The sequence below is a fragment of the Mandrillus leucophaeus genome, unplaced genomic scaffold (genome assembly GCF_000951045.1).
Source record: "Mandrillus leucophaeus isolate KB7577 unplaced genomic scaffold, Mleu.le_1.0 Scaffold231, whole genome shotgun sequence".
NCBI classification, from domain to species: Eukaryota; Metazoa; Chordata; class Mammalia; order Primates; family Cercopithecidae; genus Mandrillus; species Mandrillus leucophaeus.
In genome coordinates this window covers 3,199,995-3,223,199 of record NW_012102377.1, presented here as the reverse complement: position 1 = coordinate 3,223,199, position 23,205 = coordinate 3,199,995, and the positions used below count along the sequence as shown (strand labels likewise).

General features: G+C 43.5%; 1 protein-coding gene across 2 annotated transcripts in view; it reads left to right on the top strand.

Annotated features, from left to right (window-relative positions):
• The window catches only part of TRANK1 (tetratricopeptide repeat and ankyrin repeat containing 1), a 117,286-nt gene that overhangs the window by 19,692 nt on the left and 74,389 nt on the right, over positions 1 to 23,205 (top strand). The window contains exons 1-2 of one of the 2 annotated variants that reach the window (XM_011981913.1): positions 17,785 to 18,029; positions 22,750 to 22,876. In XM_011981913.1, coding sequence (XP_011837303.1) covers positions 17,899 to 18,029; positions 22,750 to 22,876 — 258 coding nt within the window. In that variant the 5' untranslated portion in view covers positions 17,785 to 17,898. Of the gene's footprint in view, positions 1 to 17,784; positions 18,030 to 22,749; positions 22,877 to 23,205 lie in introns of those variants that run through there. The other variant, XM_011981914.1, reaches the window with a different exon arrangement.

The window sequence follows — 23,205 nt, the reverse complement described above, 5'->3', positions numbered from 1 at the left end:
AACGGTATAGTCTAATCCACAGTATTGGGCTTAACAATTTCTTCTGTAGATCATGGGACTGCTAAGAGTGTAATGTCATCCTCAAGTGCTGGTTTGTGAGGGCACATCCAGCAGTTAGTGCTGTGTGTTATGTTAGTAACCTGTGATGTTACTGAGTGGAGTGGATGTCTGGGTACAGCCATTGAGACAGTAGTTAGCCATGATAGACGAATAAAAACAGAGCCATATTTAGGGAAAATGATAATAAATAGGAAACTCAGGAAGACAGGAAAGAAGAAGGGCTGTAAAGAGTGTAAGAAAAACAGTTAAACACCAAGTACCTCAGCACATTGTTGTGATGTGGGGGTATACGTCATTACTGGGACAAATATAAAGAAATTTTGCGTGGGCAGTAATCTTGGAAGTTTCCTTGCACATAGCAATTGTATACCACCTCCCTTATAAAAGCATCAATATTAAGAGGGTGAAGCTGCTTAAGAGAGGTCGTTGGAGAATTACTGAGAGCCTGCAGTAGAACTGAATAAAAAGAGTTAGCTTTAAGAATAAGATTCAACAGCCAGGCACAGTGGCTCATGCCTGTAATCCCAACACTTTGGGAGGCCAACGTGGGTGAATCGTGAGGTCAGGAGATCAAGACCATTCTGGCCAACTTGGTGAAACCGTGTCTCTACTCAAAATACAAAAATTAGCTGGGTGTGGCAGTGCGTGCCTGTAGTCCCAGCTACTCAGGAGGCTGAGGCAGGAGAATTGTTTGAACCCAGGAGGCGGAGGCTGCAGTGAGCAGAGATTGTACTACTGCACTCCAGCCTGGGTGAAAGAGTGAGACTCCATTTAAAAAAAAAACAAAAGATTCAAAAGAGGTGTTGGACTTATTTTTATTAACTTTTAAGGAAGGTTAAAAAAATTCTAGGTTGTTTGTTTAACAAAACTTCTTTTACCTTTTTTTCTTTAACTTTAAATGAATTTCCAATGTTTACATTCTAGTTAGACCATAAATAACGAGTCTTATCTCAGCACCAGCAACTCGGTAACAGTAGATTTAAAGCAGGCAGAAACAAAAAGAGAGGAAGATAGAGAACTTTAGATGATTCTACTTAACCCTATGGTGCAGGTTAACCATTTCAGCTCTGACTTTTTCTCATTGTAGTTTGCCCACTAGTTTAAAATGTGCACAAAACAGGCCATAATATGTAACCAGCTGGAGTTTTAAAAAGAACAATAAAATCAGGGATTAGGATGTTGGAAACTGTCTTTTCAATCTGCACCCCTAGATTGAACAGAAAAAGAAAGAAAAGGAACAGAGAGGAAAAGGTTAAACTTTACAGGCGTTTGTGTGCCTCCTGCAAAGTTTGTGTGACAGTGCCTGGGTTACCCCCTTTCAGCCACTGAATGGGATGAGGCCAACACCCCAGCACCCTTGTTTATCTCCCATCAGGGAGAGCCTTAGCACCCCAGACTTTATGGTGTGAGATGAACTCTTCCTCACCTCTCCAAGTTACCAGTTAAGGTGAGCTGTTTTTAGCAGGAGCAGAGAGTCTCTTTAGCTTATGGCCATCGGGGTTTGGGATTCTGTCCTTGGGGTCCTTTGGCTCTCAGGGCAGTCCTGTTTCCAGTGCCCAAGCTTGTGGCAGAGGGGGCAAGCATGTGGAGCTTTTTTTTCATTTATTCAAAATTGAGGTGCTTTGCCTTTTAGTGGCCTGGCCTTTTGCACAGATGGCAGTTATCTGGAGGAGTGTCCTTAGGTCAACGAGGAGGGGGCTGGGGTCTTGTGAAGCAGCCAAGAGTTGAGCCTGTTTTTTGTCTCTGCGTCTTTCTTTTTGGCCCTGTTCTCCTTATTCTGCTCTCGGTTATAAAAGACTGAGGAGGCTAATATGATGATTTTTTTTTTGCATGAGGGTTATGCTGTGTTACACAAGAAAATCACACATTTCTCTTTTTTGAGAGTCTGAGAGTTAAATTTGTTTTAATGCTTTAGAATGCAGCCCAGAGGTGAGTTTGAAGGATAGATGGGGTTGGTCCCATGGTGGGACTGGAAAACATGCTGCTTGGGGGCGGTGCCACTTGAGGGCACTAAATGCACATTTTCTTGGGCCATCCTGCCGAGATGAAAAGGGGGTTCCACTTGCGTCTGCTGAGGGACTTGGGTGCACTTTCCAAAGGGGCGTTCCACCTATTTGAAAAGAGCACTTGGCTGCTTAGGGGCCTTAACTTGGCTGCTTAGGACGGCCAGTCCAGGTACTCACTCTGGGTGATCAGCCTGGGTACGAGGAAAAAAGGGTAAAGGAAGATCTCACCTGGTGCCCACCTGGGAGAGGGGGTGGGTAAGGGAGCCGTCACCATTTTGAGGCTGTCCGAGGTCACCTGATTTAGCAATGTCCAAGACAGGATGGCTGGCTGACCCCATAGGAGAATGTAGAGTGAGAAAGAAAGGCCCCCTGAGTTACCCCAAACATGTGTGAATTCGCTTTGAATGAGCTTCTGCTGCCAGACAGGAGAGAGCGTCTTCTTCCTTTCAGGCAAGGCAGTCAGCCCTGTTCACCCTTCGGCCTTCAGGCAGCACTGGAGAGCGCCAGGATGGTTACCATAGAAGCCAGCTGCTGAAAGACTGAAAAGAGTAAGTGAGCCCAGGTCGTTCACCCTAACTGGGCAGTGGCAGTCAGATGCTTCCACACAGTCACCTTTCAGTCCCACCGCAGTGTAGCTCCTGCCGGAGACCTGCAGTTGCCTCCATGCTTAGAGGCTGTTTCGGAGGGTGCTGACTTGAGAAAGGGAAAGAGAGGGGGAGAGAGTTTGCCGTGAGGACAGAGAGTTCCTGTCCAGAGAGAGTTTCCCCTACAGGCCACCAAAATGTTGTGGGTGAGCAGTGACTATCAAAGCTGGTGGCATGGGGGTAAAATTATTTACCAAGGCCAGGTACGGTGGCTCACACCTGTAATCCTAGCCTGTAATCCTAGCACTTCCGGAGGCTGAGGTGGGTGGATCACCTGACGTCAGGAGATCGAGACCAGCCTGGCCAACATGGCGAAACCCTATCTATACTAAAAATACAACAATTAGCGGGGCGTGGCGGCGCACGCCTGTAATCCCAGCTACTGGAAGCTGAGAAAGGAGAATTGCATGAACCCAGGAGGAGGAGGTGGCAGTGAGCTGAGAATGCGCCACTGCAATCCAGCCTGCGCAACTAGAGTGAGACTCCATCTCAGAAAAAAAAAAAAAAATTACCAGACAGTTGTAAGTGAAGAAGGGTGGATTTATTAGAGAAAATAGGAAAATATGTTACCAGAGGGTAACGGTCAGAATCAGCAGAAGAGGAGCTGACTGCCAGGAAACAGTCTTGCTGGGGATTTTATAGGATGGTTCTTAGGCTGCAGAATGCTATGCGCAGTGCTGATAAAACACCAAGGTTGCAGTGAGCTAAGGTGCAGGTGTCTGGTGATAGTTGGGCAAAGAAGATTGTAAGTTATTTGTGCAGGAGGGCTGTGTCTCCTGGACCATGAAGAAAAACTGATTTGTAGTTTATCTGATGTCTGCTTTTGCTTTCCCTCAGCCCTGCCAGCCTGACTTCGGTTCCTAATTAGGACTTCACAGATATGATAGCTACTAGCCATGGGTGACTATGGAGTACTTGAAATGTGGCTAGAGTGACTGAGGAATTGAACCTTTATTTTTTATTTTTATTTTTACTTTTTGTTGACCGAGTCTCACTCTGTCACCCAGGCTGGAGTGCAGCGGTGTGATCTTGGCTCACTGCAACCTCCGCCTCCTGGGTTCAAGTGATTCTCCTGCCTCAGCCTCCTGAGTAGCTGGGACTACAGGTCACCACACCCAGCTATTTTTTTTTTTTTTTGAGACAGAGTTTTGCTTTTTCACCTAGGCTACAGTGCAGTTGCGGAATCTCGGCTCACTGCAACCTCTGCCTTCTGGTTTCAAGTGATTCTCCTGCCTTAGCCTCCCGAGTAGCTGGGATTACAGGTGCCTACCACCACGCCCAGCTAATTTTTGTATTTTTTAGTAGAGACAGGGTTTCACCACATTGGCCAGGCTATTCTTTGAACTCCCAACCTCGTGATCCGCCCACACTGGCCTCCCAAAGTGCTGGGATTACAAGTGTGAGCCACTGCGCCTGGCCTTGAACCTTTAATTGTATTTAAATTAAAATGTAAATAGCTATGTGTGGTTACCACATTGGACAGAATATTCCAGATAGAATAGTAATAATAGCCAGATAGAATAGTAACTATCACAGAGCTAATTGCTGTGCTTCATTTTATTATTATTATTATTATTATTATTATTGAGATGGGGCTTTACTCTGTCACCCAGGCTGGAGCACAGTGGCGTAGTCATGGTTCACCACAGCCTTGACCTCCAGGGCTCAAGTGATCTTCAGCCTCAGTCTCCCAAATAGCTAGAACTACAGGTGCATGCCACCATGTTTGGCTACTTTTTAAATTTTCATTTTGTAGAGATGGGGTCTCACTGTGTTGCCTAGGTTGGTATGGAACTCCTAAGCTCAAGCAATCCTCCCAGCCTGGCCTTTAAAGTTTTGGGATTACAGATGTGAGCCACTGTATGGCCTGGTGTGCTTTTAGCTATAAGTAACAGAAAGCCTAACTTAAACAATAAGGATATGTACTGGCTCACCCTGTTGTTTGGCAAACCCAGCAGCTCCTACCTGCATCCTCTTCCCTAGCCACCCACCTTTATGGAGCCACATACTTATTTTTCTAGATTCCTATTTCTGACTAGTGAAATGCAGAGAAGTCTACTTGGGGCTTTGGGAAAGTTTTCCTGTTTTACAAAAGAGATATGTGGTACCAGGGAGCCAGTGGTTGCAGGGACCCCTTCCTTCTTCCTGTCTTTAATGTGATGCCTGGAGTTAAAGCAACCTTCGACCTTAAGGGGACAAGCATGAGGACAATAAAGCCAGTGTGCTTAGGATGGTGTTACAGAGAAATAAAGAGCTGTACTCTTACTCCCTTACTTCTGATTCTATGAGAATGTTATAAATAAATTTTCAGTGCTGCAAGGAAATAGCACTGGAACATAAATTTAATTTTCTCAGCAAGGCAATTTTTACTTCTATTGAAGGATGCGACTCATGAATGGAGTAATGATGAGAGCACACCTGGACAGGGGAGGGGAAGGGGTTCTTATTCCTGTCTCAGGTAGCCCCTACTGTTGTGTCGTTCCTGTATTGGCTAGGGTTGGACGGTACAGTCTAAGTTAATTCCAGTTGGCTATTTTAAAGAGAGCAGGAGTATGAACCAGAATGGTGGGGTGAGCAGTTTGGCAGGGAAGACAGTTATGGAACAGGTAACTAAAGGTGACTTAGGTCAGAGCAGGTGACCGGGGTGACTCAGGTCAAAGCAGGTAACTAGGATGAGTCAGGATGGAGCAGGTGACCAGGGGAACAGATGTGAACTACTGATTAAAACTATGAGGAAGTTAAACTTTAAAATGGAGGACAAAGAACTGAACATACTGACACACTGATTCTTTGAAGAGAAATTTAGAACTCATTATATCCAATAAGAAAATTACACACACCCCGACTCCTCATTTGCAGCCAAAGGCATCCTAACTGATGCACTCATATAAGTAGAAGTCCAGAGATAGAGATAGGGCAGGCCTGAGGGTTCTCCCCAAATTGATGGCTCCCCACTATTTTCCTTTATTTCCCTGGGCCCTGTCCTCTCATCCTGTGAGTGTTGGTTTCATCCTTACGCCAGAATCAAAATGCAGCTGAAATGTAGGGCCAAACATTTACACATCTCAGTGTCAGGATTCACAACTTCCCTATGTAATCTGTTCTAGAAGCTTATCCAGAATAATGATAAAACACTTTCTCAGAATCCTCCAATAAACATCTTTTTAAGTTCCAGGGGCCAGAATTGTGCCCTACACTCAATACTGAACCAGTTTCTCTCAGGGAGATAAATTTGCTCAACAACCCCTTAGGAAATAAGGGCAGAGTCAGCTTCCCTTAAGTCTAAGGAGCTTGGGGAAGAGAGGCAGATAACAGAAACAAAACTGGGACTCAGTGAGGAAGGACAGGCCACTTCAAAGGTCCCAAGAATGGTTCATTGTAGCCAAATGGGTAGAGTGTCAGAGCTTCCTAAATTACAAATATCATTAATTATTACTAAGGGTCAACTTTCAAGTATCTGCCATAAAAGTTTAACCTGTTTTTAGTTTTTTACAAGAATATTTCCTGGCACCATGTTGTCATTATAATCTAATGAAATCTCCTTAGCCATTTATTGGTAAAGCATTTTAAGAGAATTTATTTCCTGAGCTTATTATAGTTTGTGTACCATATAGTTGAATGATGGCTGTCCAGTGTCCAGGTCAGAGTCCATTCTTTCCCCTGCTATTAGCAATATTGCAAGAACGTGAGCTAAAATGGGCCTGGCATATTGTCGTCTAGTGGTTAATTATTAAAAACAAAACAAACAACTCTTCTAGGATTGGGTGTGGTGTATTTGGAGCTTCACAAAAGAGGACACTCATATGGCCAATAAAAGGCACACAACATTATTAGTCATCAGGAAAATGCTAATTAAAACCACAATAAGATACCACAGTGGCTAAAATTAAAAAGACTGATAGTACCCAGAATTGACAAATGTTGGCAGTTTATATACACAAAACACTGCTTTTGCGAGTATAAATTGGTTCAACCACTTGGAAAACTGGCAGTCTCTACTAAAAGTAAATACCATATCTTCCCTGTGACCCAGCAGGTTCACTCCTGGGAAGAAAGGCAGACAAATAACTCACTGAAAGACATACATAGGATCATTTATAGCAGGATTATTCACAGTTATCTCAAACCAGAAACAATTCAAGTGCCCATCAACAGAATGAGTAAGTAAATTGTGGTATAGTCATAAAATCAAACACTACACAGCAATAAGAGAAAGGAGTTACTGATGTATACAACAATATAGTTGAGTCTCACATGGATAATCTTTAAGGGAAGAGGTATCCCACTGTGTTATTATGGGGTTCAAGAACAGGTGAAACTCATTTATAGTTTACAGATCAGAATAGTGGTGAATAAGGTGGGTTTAGACCAGAAATGGACAAGAGGGAACCTTCTGGAGACCTGGGAATGTTGTATGTATTCACCCAGGTGGGAGTTATATGGGTATAAAAATCAGAACTGAACACCGAAGAGTAGTGCATGTTACACACATTATACTATGTTTTGCCTCAATAAAAATGTTAAAAACAATTGGGCCCATCAAGATAATGGGGTATGACAGACCTCTACTGTATGTCTTTGTTAATATTGCACGGTAATTGTTGCTGTATGTTTTTGACCATTTGACTGTAACCCCAAATACGCTTATTGCATAATATAGTTTTTTTATGGTCATATAAATTATACTCTGAATACTGCAAAGCTACCTGCCTATGATGGCTGCTGGGGGATATTTTAACTGTCATCTTGTCAGTGGGCCCAGGGTCTTAGGATGGCTCTGTAAGTAATTAGTTTCTTGGCTGCTCCTGAATGTGCATGTAAATCAGTACTACTACAAAACCAGGGAAACTTTGATATCCTGCCATCTTTTGGGTATCATGTTGTAACATAGTGTGGGTAAGGAAAATCAGTAATATTTCTTTTTTTGAGACGGAGTCTCGCTCTGTCGCCCAGGCTGGAGTGCAGTGGCCAGATCTCAGCTCACTGCAAGCTCCCCCTCCCGGGTTTACGCCATTCTCCTGCCTCAGCCTCCCGAGTAGCTGGGACTACAGGTGCCCGCCACCTCGCCCGGGTAGTTTTTTGTGTTTTTTAGTGGAGACAGGGTTTCACCGGGTTAGCCAGGATGGTCTCGATCTCCTGACCTCGTGATCCGCCCGTCTCGGCCTCCCAAAGTGCTGGGATTACAGGCTTGAGCCACCGCGCCCGGCCAAAAATCAGTAATGTTTCTGTCAAACTTGGAGTACAAATACAAGTCCAGAACATACTCGTTTACATTGGTGTTTCTTTCTTTTTTTTCCTTTCTGGGTTTTTATTTTGTTTTTACTTAAAACAAATTTTAACTGTGGTAAAAAACCACAAAACATAATTTGCCATCTTAATGCTTTTTAAGTGTACAGTTCAGTAGTGTTAAGTACATTCATATTGTGCAAACGATTTCTGGAACTTTTTCATTTGGAAAACTGAAACTCCATATTCATTAGACAACAACTTCCCATTTCTCCTTCCTTGCAGTCCCTGGTAACCACAGTTCTACTTTCTGTTTCTATGAAATTGACTACTTTAAGTAGCTCATATAAGTAGAATTGTAAAATACTTGTTTTTTGGTCACTGGCTTATTTCACTTAGCATAATGCCCAGAAGGTTCATCCATGTTGTATCTTGTGTCAGGATTTCCTTCCTTTCTAAGGTTAAATAATATTCCATTGTATGTATATACCACATTTTGTTTATACATTCATCAGTAGATATTTTGTTTACTTTTAACACCCTTTCCTCCGTCCCTCAATTTCCTCTAGGGTAGTGTTACTCAAGTATTTTTTCATTATAGCTCCTTCCAACCTTTTGAGACTTTTAACTAATCTAGCTTCCCACACTCCATGAAATTTAAATACCAGGGATAATCTGTATATCCTTTTTTTTTGTATTGTATGTATATCTGTGCTTTGTACATGAAAATAATAAACATTTTTACTCCCCAGTAACCCATTTTCTTTCCTTTGGGGGCAATATTGCCCCATTGAGAATGCATGCTATAGGGAAAACCAATTCCAGATTAATAAATATAGAGGTAGCACCAAGTTTACTAAATACTTGGTAATGAAAGAAATGGTACTTGGAGAAAATCTTAAACTCTCCCTTCCCAGCTCCCACCAAACTTCCAACATCTCCTGCCTTTCCTTAAACAAACAGATAAATACACAAGAAGAAAGAAAGAAGTTCACCTCTTGATCTTTCCTGGTCCTCGTATGGGGATGACCTCTCTTTTAGATGGGAGACTGGTTCTCTGTGTCTCCTGCCTCTTCCCTCCCCTGCTGCTGTTGCTGAAACACTTTAATGGGTTGATGATGCCATATTTAGCCCATAACGTATATTGTCCTATAGAATATATTTCTTTTTTTCCCATTTCAAGGAAAAAATATAGAATATATTTCTATTTGGTTCATCTTTGACAGTTTTAAGGTATCTATTCGAGGCTTTTGTGTATTTCCCAAATTTGTGTGCTTTATAGAGCGTATACTTTGCCCCATTAGATGCAGTGGTATCGCAATAGTTATCCTCAGGGAGCTAGGCTGTGTGTATGTGTGCGCGTGTGTGTATGTATTTGTATAAAAGAAAATCCAATATTACATGCATTTGGCTGGGCACAGTGGCTCACACTTGTGATCCCAGCGCTTTGGGAGGCCAAGGTGGACAGGTCATTTGAGGTCAGGAGTTCGAGACAAGCCTGGCCAACGTGGTGAAACTCCAGCTCTACTAAAAATAAAAAAATTAGCCAGGCGTGGTGGCGTCCATCTGTAATCCCAGCTACTTGGGAGGCTGAGGCAGGAGAATCTTTTGAACCTGGAAGGTGGAAGCTGCAGTGAGCCAAGTTTGCACTGCTGCACTCTAGCCTGGGTAACAGAGCAAGACTCCGTCTCTTAAAAAAAAACAAAAAACAAAAACAAAAAAACATATGTTTATATTTGAAACCAAAGCCCCTGTTTCTATAATGCAAAGTAAAGTTTGGCTAAAAGCCTTGGAGTTGATTTCTTCTGCCCTCCACTCTCACGCCCATGAAATTCATCAGGAACTCTTATTGGCTGCTCATTCTGCATTCATTTTACATTGGCCCATTTCTCTCCATCTTGCCTGCAGCTAGGATGATCCGGAAGTATCAATTGGATCTTGTTTTTTAAATTTTATTTTACTTTTTGAGACAGAGTCTTGCTCTGTCACCCAGGCTGGAATGTAATGGCACGATCTTGGCTCACTGCAACCTCTGCCTCCTGGGTTCAAGCAATTCTCCTGCCTCAGTCTCCCCAGTAGCTGGGATTACGGGCACGTGCCACCACGCCTGGCTAATATGTATTTTTAAAGTAGAGACGGAATTTCACCATGTTGGCCAGGCTGGTCTTGAACTCCTGACCTCGTGATCTGTCCACCTTGGCCTCCCAAAGTGCTGGGATTACAGATGTGAGCCACTGTGCCAGGCCCAATTGGATCTTGTTAATCCCCAACCTAAAACCCTCTAGTGCTTTACTGTTCAATACGGTAGCCACTAGCCCTATGTGACTATGTCTAGCAAAGTTAATTAACATTAAGTTAGATTTGAAATTGAGTTCTTCATTTGTACTAGCCATATTTCAAATGTACAGTAGCCATGTGTGGCTAGTGGCTTCTGTATTGTATAGTATAAAATTGAACATTTGCATTATCACAGAAAGTTGTCATAGACAATGCTGCTTTCCCAGTTGCATTTAGATGAATTCCAAGAACTTCTGATGGCCTTCAAGATCCATCATCTACTTACTGCAGCAATCACCTACTCTTTCAGCTTCACTTTTGCATCCTACTCACCTGGCAGTTCTTGAACTGTGAAGCTCAGAGCTTTTGCATGTGCTGTTTCCATGGCCTGGACACCTACTCTCCTCTTCACTGGGCTAAGTGCTCACTATTTAGATCTTGTCTTCAATGTCAATTCCAACAGACTTGCCTTGATCCCTGCGATCTAAGTTGTGATCTCTTGTTACAGGCTTTCTTATACCCTATACTTTTTCTTCATAAGAAGAAAAATATTTTAACTGTCATATTTGTGTGATTATTGATTTACTTAATGTTCATCTCCCTAACAGACAGTAAACTTCTGGAATGTGGGGATAGTGGCCATCCTTTCACCATCAGACTCCTGATCCCCAGCACAGTGCCCAGCACAGGGTAGATGTTATATGAACAATAGGACTGCGGTGTGCTGAAAGTTCAGATCCAGTGGGAAGGCACATATGTGTCGGGTGTATGAAAATGAAAAACAGTTCTTTATCACTGTAGGATGACTGTAGTTACCAATAACATATAGTTCAAATAGCTAGAAGGAGGATATTGAACATTCCACAAAGAAATAATAAATGAGATGATTGATATGCTACATACCCTGATCTGATCACTATACATTATATGTATCGAAACATCACTATGAATATGTACATTATTAATATGTCAATTTAAGAAATAAAATAGGTAAGCCAGGCTCGGTGGCTCATGCCTGTAATCCGAGAACTTTGGGAGGCCAAGGCGGGCAGATCACGAGGTCAGGAGATTTAGACCATCCTGGCTAACACAGTGAAACTCTGTCTCTACTAAAAATACAAAAAATTAGCCGGGCGTGGCGGGAGGCGCCTGTACTCCCAGCTACTTGGGAGGCTGAGGCAGGAGAATGGCGTGAACCTGGGAGGCAGAGCTTACAGTCAGCGGAGACCGGGCCACTGCACTCCAGCCTGGGCGACAGAGACAGACTCCTTCTCAAAAAAACAAAAACAAACAAACAAAAAATAAAATAAAATAAAATAGGCCCGGCGTGGTGGCTCACGCCTGTAATCCCAGCACTTTGGGAGGCTGAGGCGGGTGGATCACCTGAAGTCAGGAGTTTGAGACCAGCCTGGCCAACATGGTGAAACCCTGTCTCTACTAAAAATACAAAAATTAGCTGGGTGTGGTGGCAGGCACCTGTAATACCAGCTACTAGGGAGACTGAGGGAAGAGAATGGCTTGAACCCACGAGGCAGAGGTTGCAGTGAGCCGAGATCGTGCCATTGTACTCCAGCCTGGGTGACAAGAGTGAAAACTCCGTCTCAAAACAAACAAACAAATAAATAAATAAATAATCTAGAAAAATATTGCCAGGAGCTGGCGGTGGGCGATTGGGGGTGTTCTATATCATGACTGTGGTTGTGGTTACATGACTGTAAATTTGTTAAATGAATTAACACTTAAAACGGGTGAATTTTATCAAATGTAAATTGTACCTCAATAAAATTTATTTAAAAAGAAGAAGAAACCAGCTGGGTGCAGTGGCTCATGTCTGTAATCCCAGCACTTTGGAAGACCGAGGGATCACCTGAGCGATCATCTGAGCTCAGGAGTTCACGTCCAGCGTGGCCAACATGGTGAAAACCCTTTACTGAAAATATAAAAATTAGCTTGGCATGGTGGCGTGCGCTTGTAATCCGAGCTACTCAGGAGGCTGAGGCAGGAGACTTTCTTGAACGTGGGAGACGGAGTTTCCTGTGAGCCAAAATTGCACCATTGCACTGCAACCTGGGAGACAGAGTGAGACCCCGTCTCAAAGAAAAGGACCCAAAAGAGACCCCACATATTGGGGAGGGAGATAATTCCTTATGGAGTTTACTTTTTGGTGTCATAATGACTTTTAGGCTACAAATTTTACAAAAACAGTTCGGAGCTGGGCTAGTCAACTGGTTTTAGAAATACCATCTTTGGTGTGCATGTAGTTGGGTGTAATTGAGGCTGTAAATAAAGGAGGAATAACTTAAAGTTGACGGGCAAAGGGGATAAGTTGCACTGATAATGCCCTAGGTTTAGTGTAGGCCACTTGTCTGGGCTTTGGTCAGTGGGGACAGGATGGTGAGACAGCTGAGGGGGGTTGTGGCAAGGTGTTCTGGTCTTGTCCTATTTAAATGCCCTGGGTAGGGAAGACTTGGGCGCAGCACCTCATACTTTTCCAGGGGCTTTATGAAAGATTTTGGGTGAGTTTCTTAAAAAAGTTCCTGTTCTTCTCTTCCCACATTTGTACCCCTTTCCCCAAGAAGAAGAAAAAAAAAAAAAGCAAACACACACATTGAAGTCCCCAGGATGTGTTCTGACTTTGGATTTTTATCCTTTACTGTCTGTGGCACCCTTCCTGTGGGGAAGAGGAAAGAGTCACTTTTAAGAGAGAAAGAGAAGAGAGGAGAGAAAGAAAGAGAAAGAGAGAAAGAAAGCAAGTAAGAAAGCAAGCAAGCGAGCAAGCAGTCAAGAAAGGAAGATAAAAAGATAGAAGGAAAAGGACAGCCACGGTGGCTCAAGCCTGTAATCCTAGTACTTTGGGATACTGAGGTGGGCGGATCACTTGAGGTCAGGAGTTCGAGACCAGCCTGGCCAACATGGGGAAAGCCCATTTCTACTAAAAATACAAAGTTAGCCGGGCGTAGTAAAGCACACCTGTAATCCCAGCTACTCAGGAAGCTGAGGCAGGAGAATGGCTTGAACCCGAGGGGTGGAGTTTGCAGTGAACCGAGATCACGCCACTGCACTCCAGCCTGGGCGACAGAGTGAGACTCCATCTCACACAAAAAAAGAGATACTCTTTCTAGCTTCATCTTGGATCTATTGCTACTGCCAGCATTCCAGAGTTAATCTTGGATCACTGACTGCTTTTGGGCTCTTTTGGCAACCCTAAACAAAAAAAGCAAGCAAGCAAACAAAAAACCCCAAAAAATAAAATTAAAAAAGTAAACACATTTGTTTTCAAGAATTCAAGTAGTACCCAGATAATGGATGAAGGGAAAGCCATCCTCTCTGCCCATTTCAGTAATAACTCCCCCATATGCCATCTGTGTTGCCAGTCTGCTCTTTGCTCTAATCCTGTACGTCACTTACAGAACTTCATGTGTATATGTATACACAATGAGTCATAAAAACCACAACCACTTGGATCTGCTCTGTTTCAGACTTCCTTGTTTCAAAATCTACTCAGTGCATTTGCATTTTTCTTGCATCTTCTTCCTCATGTGTAGCTCAGCAGCCTGTGACAGCTTCCAACAACTAGAGTTTGAATTCTCATAGAGACATAGTGAAAACTTCTGAAAGCCAGCCAGGCAGCTGTGTAACTGTCCTTAAGTATTTTGTAGCTTTTACACCATTAATGAAACTGAAAGTGCAGGGTGGAGTGCTCAGTGCCAAGCCAAAATATCACATACCCTAGTGATTTTACTGGGTGCTGATCTTTTAACCTCTGTCTTGGCCCTTCAGAGTGTAGTTTAGCTCTTAAAGTGAGGCCACCTAGGTTGGAATTCTCACATTACCAATTTCAGTGTGACTGTGGCAAGTGGGAAGTGACTTAACCTGTCTTTGCTTCACTTCCCCTATGTGCAAAATAGAGACACGGTCACGCTGACCTTATAGCACCTTTTTTTTTTTTTTTTTTTTTTTTGACAGTCTCACTCTGTTGTCCAGGCTGGAGTGCAGTGGCTTGATCTCAGCTCACTACAATCTGCATCTCCTGGGCTTAAGCAATTCTTGTGCCTCAGCTTCCTGAGTAGCTGGAGCTATAGGCATGTGCCACCATGCCTGGCTAATTTTTGTATTTTTAGTAGAGACAGGGGTTTTACCATGTTGGCCAGGCTGGTCTCGAACTCCTGACCTCAGGTAATCTGCCTGCCTTGGCCTCCCAAAGTGTTGGGATTACAGGTGTGAGCCACTGTGCCTGGCCGAGGCTTCTTATAAGAATGAAAAGATATAGTGATGTAAAGCACATGGTAGGTACTTAGGAGATATTAGCTATGAAGAGTATTGTCATTGTGGTAAATTATTACCACTTTTATTTAATAATTTCATCTTGTAAATAAATCGTCAGTTGGTCAGTTTTTTTTTTTTTAAAAGACCCAACAACTGAGCCATCTGTATTCTGTTATAGAGATATAAAGCGTTCTTACATGTAATGAGAATGTAACTCTCAATGAATCTTATTAGGAAGAAAAAAGCCTTCTGTATGGTTGGCATTCCTCCTTTCACCTTTGATGTGATTGTATCAAGAAAAAGCAGAAACATAGGTGGGTAAATACATTTGTTGTTTGCCCACATAACATTAAGAGCTGACTGTTGGTTTCTAGAGGAGTATGAAAAATAATCTTGAAATGAAGAGTTTTTTTTGTATTTGTAAATACAGTGGAAACATCTTGTGTTTGAATTCTTCAGTTAAACACTTAAAGTCTGTTTGATAACATTTATGGTCTGATTAATAAGGGGGTACATTGTAGAGTAATTGGAAATTCAGAAAAACAAGGAGGAAAATGAAAATTCTGCCAAATCCCAATGGTTTGGCTTTTAACATTGTGGCATAGTTTCAATACATTTTATGTATTTAAAACAATTTGGGATTATATGCCTTTTCCACCCTATAGGCCTATGTTTTTCATTTACTAACTTGCTCTGTCATTAAATGTTCTTTTACAATATGCCTTTTCAGCCCTATAGACCTGTATTTTTCATTTACTAACTTACTCTGTCATTAAATGTTCTTTTACAACACAACTTTTTTTTTTTTTTTTTTTTTCAGATGGAGTTTGCTCTTGTCACCCAGGCTGGAGGACAGTGACATGACCTTGGCTCACTGCAACCTCTGCCTCCTGGGTTCAAGCAATTCTCCTGTCTCAGTCTCCCGAGAAGCTGAGATTACAGGTGCTCAGCACTATGCCTGGCTAATTTCTGCAGTTTTAGTAAAGATGGGGTTTCACCATGTTGGCCATGCTGGTCTCGAACTCCTGACCTCAGGTGATCCGTCCGCCTCAGGTGATCAGACCCCCAAAGTGCTGGGATTACAGGCATGAGCCACCGCACTGGGCCTTTTACAAAATGATTTTATTTTATTTTATTTTTTTGGAGATGGAGTCTCACTGTCACCCAGACTGGAATGTAGTGGTGTGGTCTTGGCTCACTGCAACCTCTCCCTCCTGGGTTCAAGCGATTCTCCTGCCTTAGCCTCCCGAGTAACTAGTATTACAGGTGTGTGCCTCCATACCTGTCTGATTTTTGTATTTTTAGAAGACATGGGGTTTCACCATGTTGGCCAGGCTGGACTCGAACTCCTGACCTCAGGTGGTCTGCTCGCCTCAGCCTCCCAAAGTGCTGGGATTATAGGCGTGAGCCACCGCGCCCAGCCACAACATGATTTTAAAAATAACTATGTGGTGTTCTAACATATAGATCTTCTATAACTGATTTAACCCCATCATATATTATGGAACATTTAGAGTTATTTCCGCGTTTTCGAGGTGGTGAACGTCCATGAGGCTAAACCCATTTATGATGTATTCTATTTCCCCTGTAAGTACTGTCCTCAACATTTTGTGTCATTTTAAAAATTATTTTCCAATGATATTTTGTTGTTCAATTTTTGATTTACTTATGTACTAGTGAGGGTTATCCTATTTACCCACTTTTCATATATTTAGTATCAATTACTTGGTGTTTCTTTGTGAATTGTTTTTTAGCACTCTTATACATTTTGGTGAGAATGTTGGTCTTGCAGTGGAAAGCTATTTATAAAGGAGGAATATGAACTCTTTGTCAGTTATTACAATAATTTTCTTGTTTCAGTTGTTTGACCATGACCAGCTTAAAGAATATTTATTGGACAAATGATCGACAATATTTGAAATAAATCTTTATTCCCTAGTACATCAGTTCTTTACGTTGTTTTTCATGTTCTTCTTAGTCATTTCTGTGTAAATAGTAGCCATACAATTTAGAGATTACTAAATGAAAAGGATAGGTAGAGTTTTGTGTTCTGACTTAAGAGTCATGTGTCTCATTCTGTTAAAGCTCTGCCTAAGAAATGGTGTACAGTTCAAAAACCCCATTCCCAAGAAGTCAAAGTTTAAAATAAATCACCACTTATGTGTGCTTGGGTCTGTTTCCCCCTCTGACCCCTTACCAGGATTTGAAATGATAAACTTAATAATTACTATCTATCCAAGAATTGTGTTGGTCATCCAGACACCTAATAAATTTTATGACCCCATAGGTACATGTCATCTGTGAATACCCGAAACTGTCCACATATTTAAGACCTACCCTACCCTACCAATTTGCCTTTCCCTCTGCCATCTTGAGAGGAAGCAATCCTAAAGGACCTCTCCTCTGACCCCCACTTTTTCCCTGTCTCCGTGGCAGCTGCTTTTTAAGGTCTTCCTGGGCGCTCTCCTCTCCTGCCTTTGTTCAGCACACTTACCAAGGCCCCCCATGTGGTCAGGGCTGCCAGGCAGTTCTCTCCAACCACCCAGGGCACACTGGAGAAAATCAGTAACGTGCATCTTCTGTGGGTCTGGCAATTCAAACTGTCATACCAGATATTTAAGTACTCCTTATGTTCGAGGCCATGTGGCTAAAAAAATAAACAACATAGGGGTATGGCCTGAAAGAGGAAAATGCCCTTGGGGGACACAAACAAGTAGGCAGGCAATGGCTGTCTCAGGACAAATATTTCAAGGCTTATTTTATAGTGTTTTAAGAAAGGAAGGGGACAGGAGAGACAGAGGTTATGGTTCTGTGTCCTAGCCTCTTGTATATTGGGGCCTTCATCTCCCCTCCGTGTCCCATCTTCTCAGAGAGTGGAAGTACTATCAGCTGCGTTTTGTTTTTACCAGTACGTGATGTGGTACAGTGGTCAAGAGCAGAAACTAGGAATTAGTCAGATCTGGGGTCAGAAATGGGAAATGCCATTAGCAGATTTTTAGGTAAGTGACTTGAACCTCTGAGCCTCAGTTTCCTCATCTGAACAGTAGGGACAATGCCTTCCTGTGGGCTATGGTGATGGGTAAATGAGATTAATAATAATGCCAGTTACAGGGATAGCACTCACTACCTACCAGGTTTATGTTGTCTCATGCATGGAAGCAGCCTCCTCCAGATCATTAATGCTGAATAAATGGAATTGGTCTGACCACCCTTGAGAATAGAAAAGAACTGACAAAGAAATGGTCTTGTCAGACACTCTGCCTGGTTTCCTGGTGGTGAGAGGCGTTGCCAAGATGTGCCCTTCGAAGGTAGGTGGGGCCATAGTGAACAAACTCCTCCAGATTTCAGCAAGGCAGACAGGAAGGTGAACATGCCCAGCACGGGTCTGGCAGCAAGCCTCTCCCCCGTCTCCTCACAGGATGGACCTGACAGCTTATGCTGAGCTGCTGAAAGAATCCGGCAACCAGGTTCTTAAGAATGGGAACTTCTCTTTGGCTATCAGAAAGTACGATGAAGCCATCCAGATTCTCCTGCAGTTATACCAGTGGGGGTAAGTGTTTGCACTTTCACCTCATCTTTTCTTCTTCAGTACATGGAGACTCTGTTCCTTATGTTTTCTTTTCATTTCTTATCATTCCACCTTGTTTCTGTTTTCTTTCTCCCTCACTTCCTATTTATCTTCTCTGCATTGTCAGCTTAAAAACTGAATGGAGATTGTGTAAGAAGGGAAATAGAAAGTGAAACACAGAGGACTGTTGATAAAACTTCCCCTTCTGGCTGGCTAGGTGTCAGATTTAACGGTATGGCTGAAGTCCTCGAACAAACCTCCTCGTCATTCACTTCATCTTCTTTATTATCTATGCCATTTACTCCCTGGCCACAGTGCACACCCCGCTGGGCACTAAGGTCCACCTTCTGTTTCCCTGCCCCTTCAGCTTCTTGTAGATCTGTTCTCCAACATTGTAGTATCACAACATGCTTAAGCATTGCTGAGGAACCTAAAGAGCTCCTTCTGTTTATGTAGGCTGTAGCTGTCAATACAATATGTTAGAACTTAAAACTGATGAAAAAAATATGTATTTATTTAAAAATATCAGCTGGGCACGGTGGCTCACACCTGTAATCCCAGTACTTTGGGAGGCTGAGGCGGGCAGATCATGAGGTCAGGAGATCCAGACCATCCTGGCTAACAGGGTGAAACCCTGTCTCTATTAAAATACAGAAAATTAACCGGGTGTGGTGGCGGGCTCCTGTAGTCCCATCTGCTCCGGAGGCTGAGGCAGAAGAATGGCGTGAACCCGGGAGGTGGAGCTTGCAGTGAGCTGAGATCCCACCACTGCACTCCAGCCTGGGTGACAGAGCGAGACTCCATCTCAAAAAAAAAAAAAAAAAAATTCAATACATTTGCCAGGTACAGTGGCTCACACCTGTAATCCCAGCACTTTGGAAGGCCAAGGTGGTCAGATCACCTGACTTCAGGAGTTCAAGACCAGCCTGGCCAATATGGTGAAACCCCATCTCTACTAAAAATACAAAATTAGCCAGGCGTAGTGGCGCACACCTGTAATCCCAGCTACTGGGGAGGCTGAGGCAGGAGAGTCACTTGATCATGGGAGGCAGATGTTACAGTGAGCCGAGGTGTGCCATTGCATTCCAGCCTCAGTGACAAGAGTGAAACTCTGTCTCAAAAATAATAATAAAAAAAAATCCGTAAATCTATCACATGTTGTATTTTTAAAGTATATTTTCCAAAACAAAAACTTGCACATTTCTGTAAATCTCCTTCTTAATGTCTTGTCTCCATAAAAGACAGCTGGCTTCTTACATCTGTATTCAGTCTGTTGCAATATCACATGTCATATAGCTTCTGGAAAACTCCCTGTGTGAGTGTGAGGGAATGAGTATGAACAAAGCGCATGGTGTCTTACTTATTGTATTAGTTTCCTGTTGCTGCTATAACAAGTTAACCACCAATTTAGGGCTTAAAGCCTAAATAAATTTGTATTACAAATTTATTCTCTTGCAGTTTTGAAGGTCAGGAGTTCTAAATGAGTCTAATGGGGCTAAAACCAATGTGTTAGCAGGGCTGGTTCTTTGTGGAGGCTCTGAGGGCCTTCCTTGCCTTTCTCAGTTTTGAGTGGCGGTGTGTATTCTTTGGCTTGTGGCCCCTTCCTTTATCTTCAAAGCTTACCATTCCAGTCTCTGCTTCTGTCATCACCTTGCCTTCTCCTCAGCTGTGCTCATGTCTCTCTCTGTCTCTCGTTCACAGGGACCATTGTGATTTTATCATAATTCAGGACAATCTCTTATTCCTAAAATCCTTAAATTGATCATATCTGCTCATTGTTTGTTAATTACAGAAGTTTGTTTTTTCCATAAAAAGAACAGTATTTGGGAGCTATTATTCAGCTTACCATGACTGTATAAGTATTTTCACCTTGTGGATCACCTGCAGTGACCTTAAAGGTCCCCAGAAGTTCCCAGATCATCCTTTTGGAACAGCTGCAGTAGAGCAGAGGTTGGCATCTGTAGGGTGCACACAACCTAAACTTGTGCTAGGAAATGACACCAAATTAAATTACTGAAACACGGCTCCACCTCCCACTCCCATCTCCTTGATGTCTACACTCTAGTTGAGCTTGAGTTGAGTGTAATTGGCTTGTGTCTGCAGTTTCTGCAGTTCTGCCTTGTCTTGATACATACCAGAATTGCGTCAGAGCTAGGTCTAGAGATCCTCAATCAAGGCAAACATTCAGCTTTCTTAGAAGGAGGTAGTATTGTATAGTGGTTATGGTTGTAGACTGACCCCACACTATGTGTGTTCAAAGCTCAGCTCCACCACTTACTGTGTGACCCCTACTGGGACTTCTGCCTGGACTGTCATATTGCCTTTTATGGGGCCTTTCTGACACTGTTCCCCTTGCCCATTGCCTGCTTCTGGCATTCCTGCCACAGCTAGCTAACGCTGAGACTCAGGTGCACGTGATTTACAGCATACTTGCAGGAGAAAGGGGACTGAGGGAGGCAGGATGGCACAATGGAAGGCTCTAAGGAGGGATGGTGTCTAAACCAAGCAAGATTCACCTGATCCTATGGGCAGCTCTGGATCATGAATCGTACTGCAGAGCTGGTTCCACTTTGAGGCAAGGAGGTTAACCTTTTGATTCTTGTATCAGTCAGTCACTGGTTTTAGGCTGTCTGGCTCCCAGCAGTCATCCTAGGGAGTGGGGCTATATTAGTCTGCTTGCGCTGCCATAACAAAATAGCACAGACTGAGTGGCTTAAACAACAGAAATTTATTTCTCAAAGTTCTACAGGTTGGGAAGTCCAAGATCAAGCTGCTCCCTGTGAGGGCTGTCTTCCTGGCATGTAGACGTTCGCCTTCTCACTGTGTTACATGCAAAGAGGGAGAGAGCAAGCTGTCTAGTGTCTCTTCTTATTCCATCATGAGGACTCCACCCTCAGGACCTCATCTAAACATAATTACCTCCCAATGGCCTCCCATGTTCAAATATTGTCACATTGAGGTTAGGGCTTCAACACAGGGATTTTTTTTTGGCACTTGGGGGCAGGGGAAGTTCAGTCCATAGTGTGGGTGTAACCTCCTGGGGAGAGGGTAGCTCTCATTAGGCTGAGGATAAATCTCTGGAGAACAGGGTGCTGAGAACTTCTATTTGCAGCCAACAGACACTGCAGCTGGGAATGGCTGCACTGGCCAGAGTGTCTGGGATGGACACCATGGCATCTCTTACACTCGTGGTCACAGCTCCCTTGCTGATCCCTCACTGCCTGACCCACTGCCTCCTGTGTGCTTCTGGGGCCTCATCCCTTCACCTAGAGGGAATGGTGTGCCACCGAAGAAGCCAGACACAAAACACTGAGGGTGGGGACAGTAATGGAGATGATTTTTCCTTTGTTTATTAATATTTTTGTGCTTATCTGCATTGTCTACAGTGATTTTTTGTATTATTCTACAGAGATTTGTATTACTTTTACAATTAAGATTTTTTTTTTTTCTTTTTTTGAGACGGAGTCTTGCTCTGTTGCCAGGCTGCAGTGCAGTGGTGCAATCTTGGCTCATCGAAGCCTCCGCCTCCTGGGTTCAAGCGATTCTCCTGCCTCAGCCGCCTGAGTAGCTGGGACTACAGGTGTGCCCCACCACACCCAGATAATTTTTTGTATTTTGGTAGAGATGGGGTTTCACCATGTTGCCCAGCATGGTCTCAAACTCCTTGCCTTGGCCTCAGCCTCCCAAAATGCTGGGATTACAGGCATGAGCCACTGCGCCTGGCCTATTTAATATCTTAATTGTGTAATCCCAGCACCTTGGGAAGCTGAGGCAGGCGGATCACAAGGTCAGGAGTTTGAGACCATCCTGGCCAACATGGGGAAACCCCATCTCTACTAGAAATACAAAAATTAGCTGAGTGTGGTGGTGCATGCCTATTGTCCCAGCTACTTGGGAGACTGAGGCAGGAGAATCGCTTGAACCCAGGAGGCGGAGGTTGCAGTGAGCCAAGATTGCACCACTGCACTCCAGCTTGGGTGACAGAGCGAGACTCTGTTTCAAAGATATTAAATAAAAAAGAAGTCATAAGGCTTGCTTTTTTTATTTGTGTGTCTTATATTCCACTGGTAGCTGGGCTTCTCTTGATATATTGTGGTTTGCTTTGAATTTTCGTTCTTCTTCTGGCCTGGTTGCAGCATTAACTTGCAGCTATGTTACCTGTAGGCCAAGGCCAGAGCCATCCCTGCCCTGCTACGCTTTAAAGGGCCCTCCTTTGGCCACCTTCCAGCTGTGCCCCTCCTCACAGGCAGGAGTCTGTGGGGCCAGGGCTGTACTCACCCAGAGTTCTTGCCTCCCCTTTGGTCTACACTGTGGGTATCAAGACTATAGAATTCCCTGCTTTATAGGCCCTACTCCCAGGGCCTGCACAGGCCTCTTACCTGCAGCCCATTCTTCTGAGGGCTGGCATTGGAGATGAAATGATTAAGCGTGGAGATGAGTGAGAGATGAAATCAACATGTTGAGAACGATTGTCTTTAAAACATGGGAGCGGAGTATTTGGGAGTGAGGAAGGACAGATTTATATATTGTAAATGTTCCAGGCTTTTTTGGGGTCTGGGAGACTGATTTGATAAGCATGAATGAGTCATTTCCTACTGAAACCCCCTTCCTGATGGCAGCAGCCAGCATCGAATTGGGGGGACTTCAAGGACTGTTTTCTGTATTTGCAGAACCATGACAGACCACCGGTTTGTTCTTACAGGGTTCCCCCGAGGGACTTGGCTGTGCTGCTGTGCAATAAATCAAATGCATTTTTCAGCCTTGGGAAGTGGAATGAGGCATTTGTTGCTGCCAAGGAATGTCTCCAATGGGATCCAACCTACGTGAAGGTATTGGGTGGGAGGGTGAAGGTGTGGGGAGATGACTTGAGAGTATTGGGGTAGTGGATGAAGGTATGAAAGGATGAGTGAAGGTGTGGTGGGGCAGTGGCACCCGGGGGTGGCAGCTGCCTTCCTCTTAGCCTGCCTCTTTGCATTCCTTTTAAAAGTGGAAATGCTAGGAGTGCTTCTAGTTCAAATCTCTTCAGACAGATGCCCATGGGGCATGTGATCATTATCTGGAGAAGAGTAAAAACAGGGATCGCCTAGTGTTGAAATGCACTTTGTAGGAATGCACTTGGCCTCATAGTGGATGGAGCACAATGCAAATCACAGAGGAG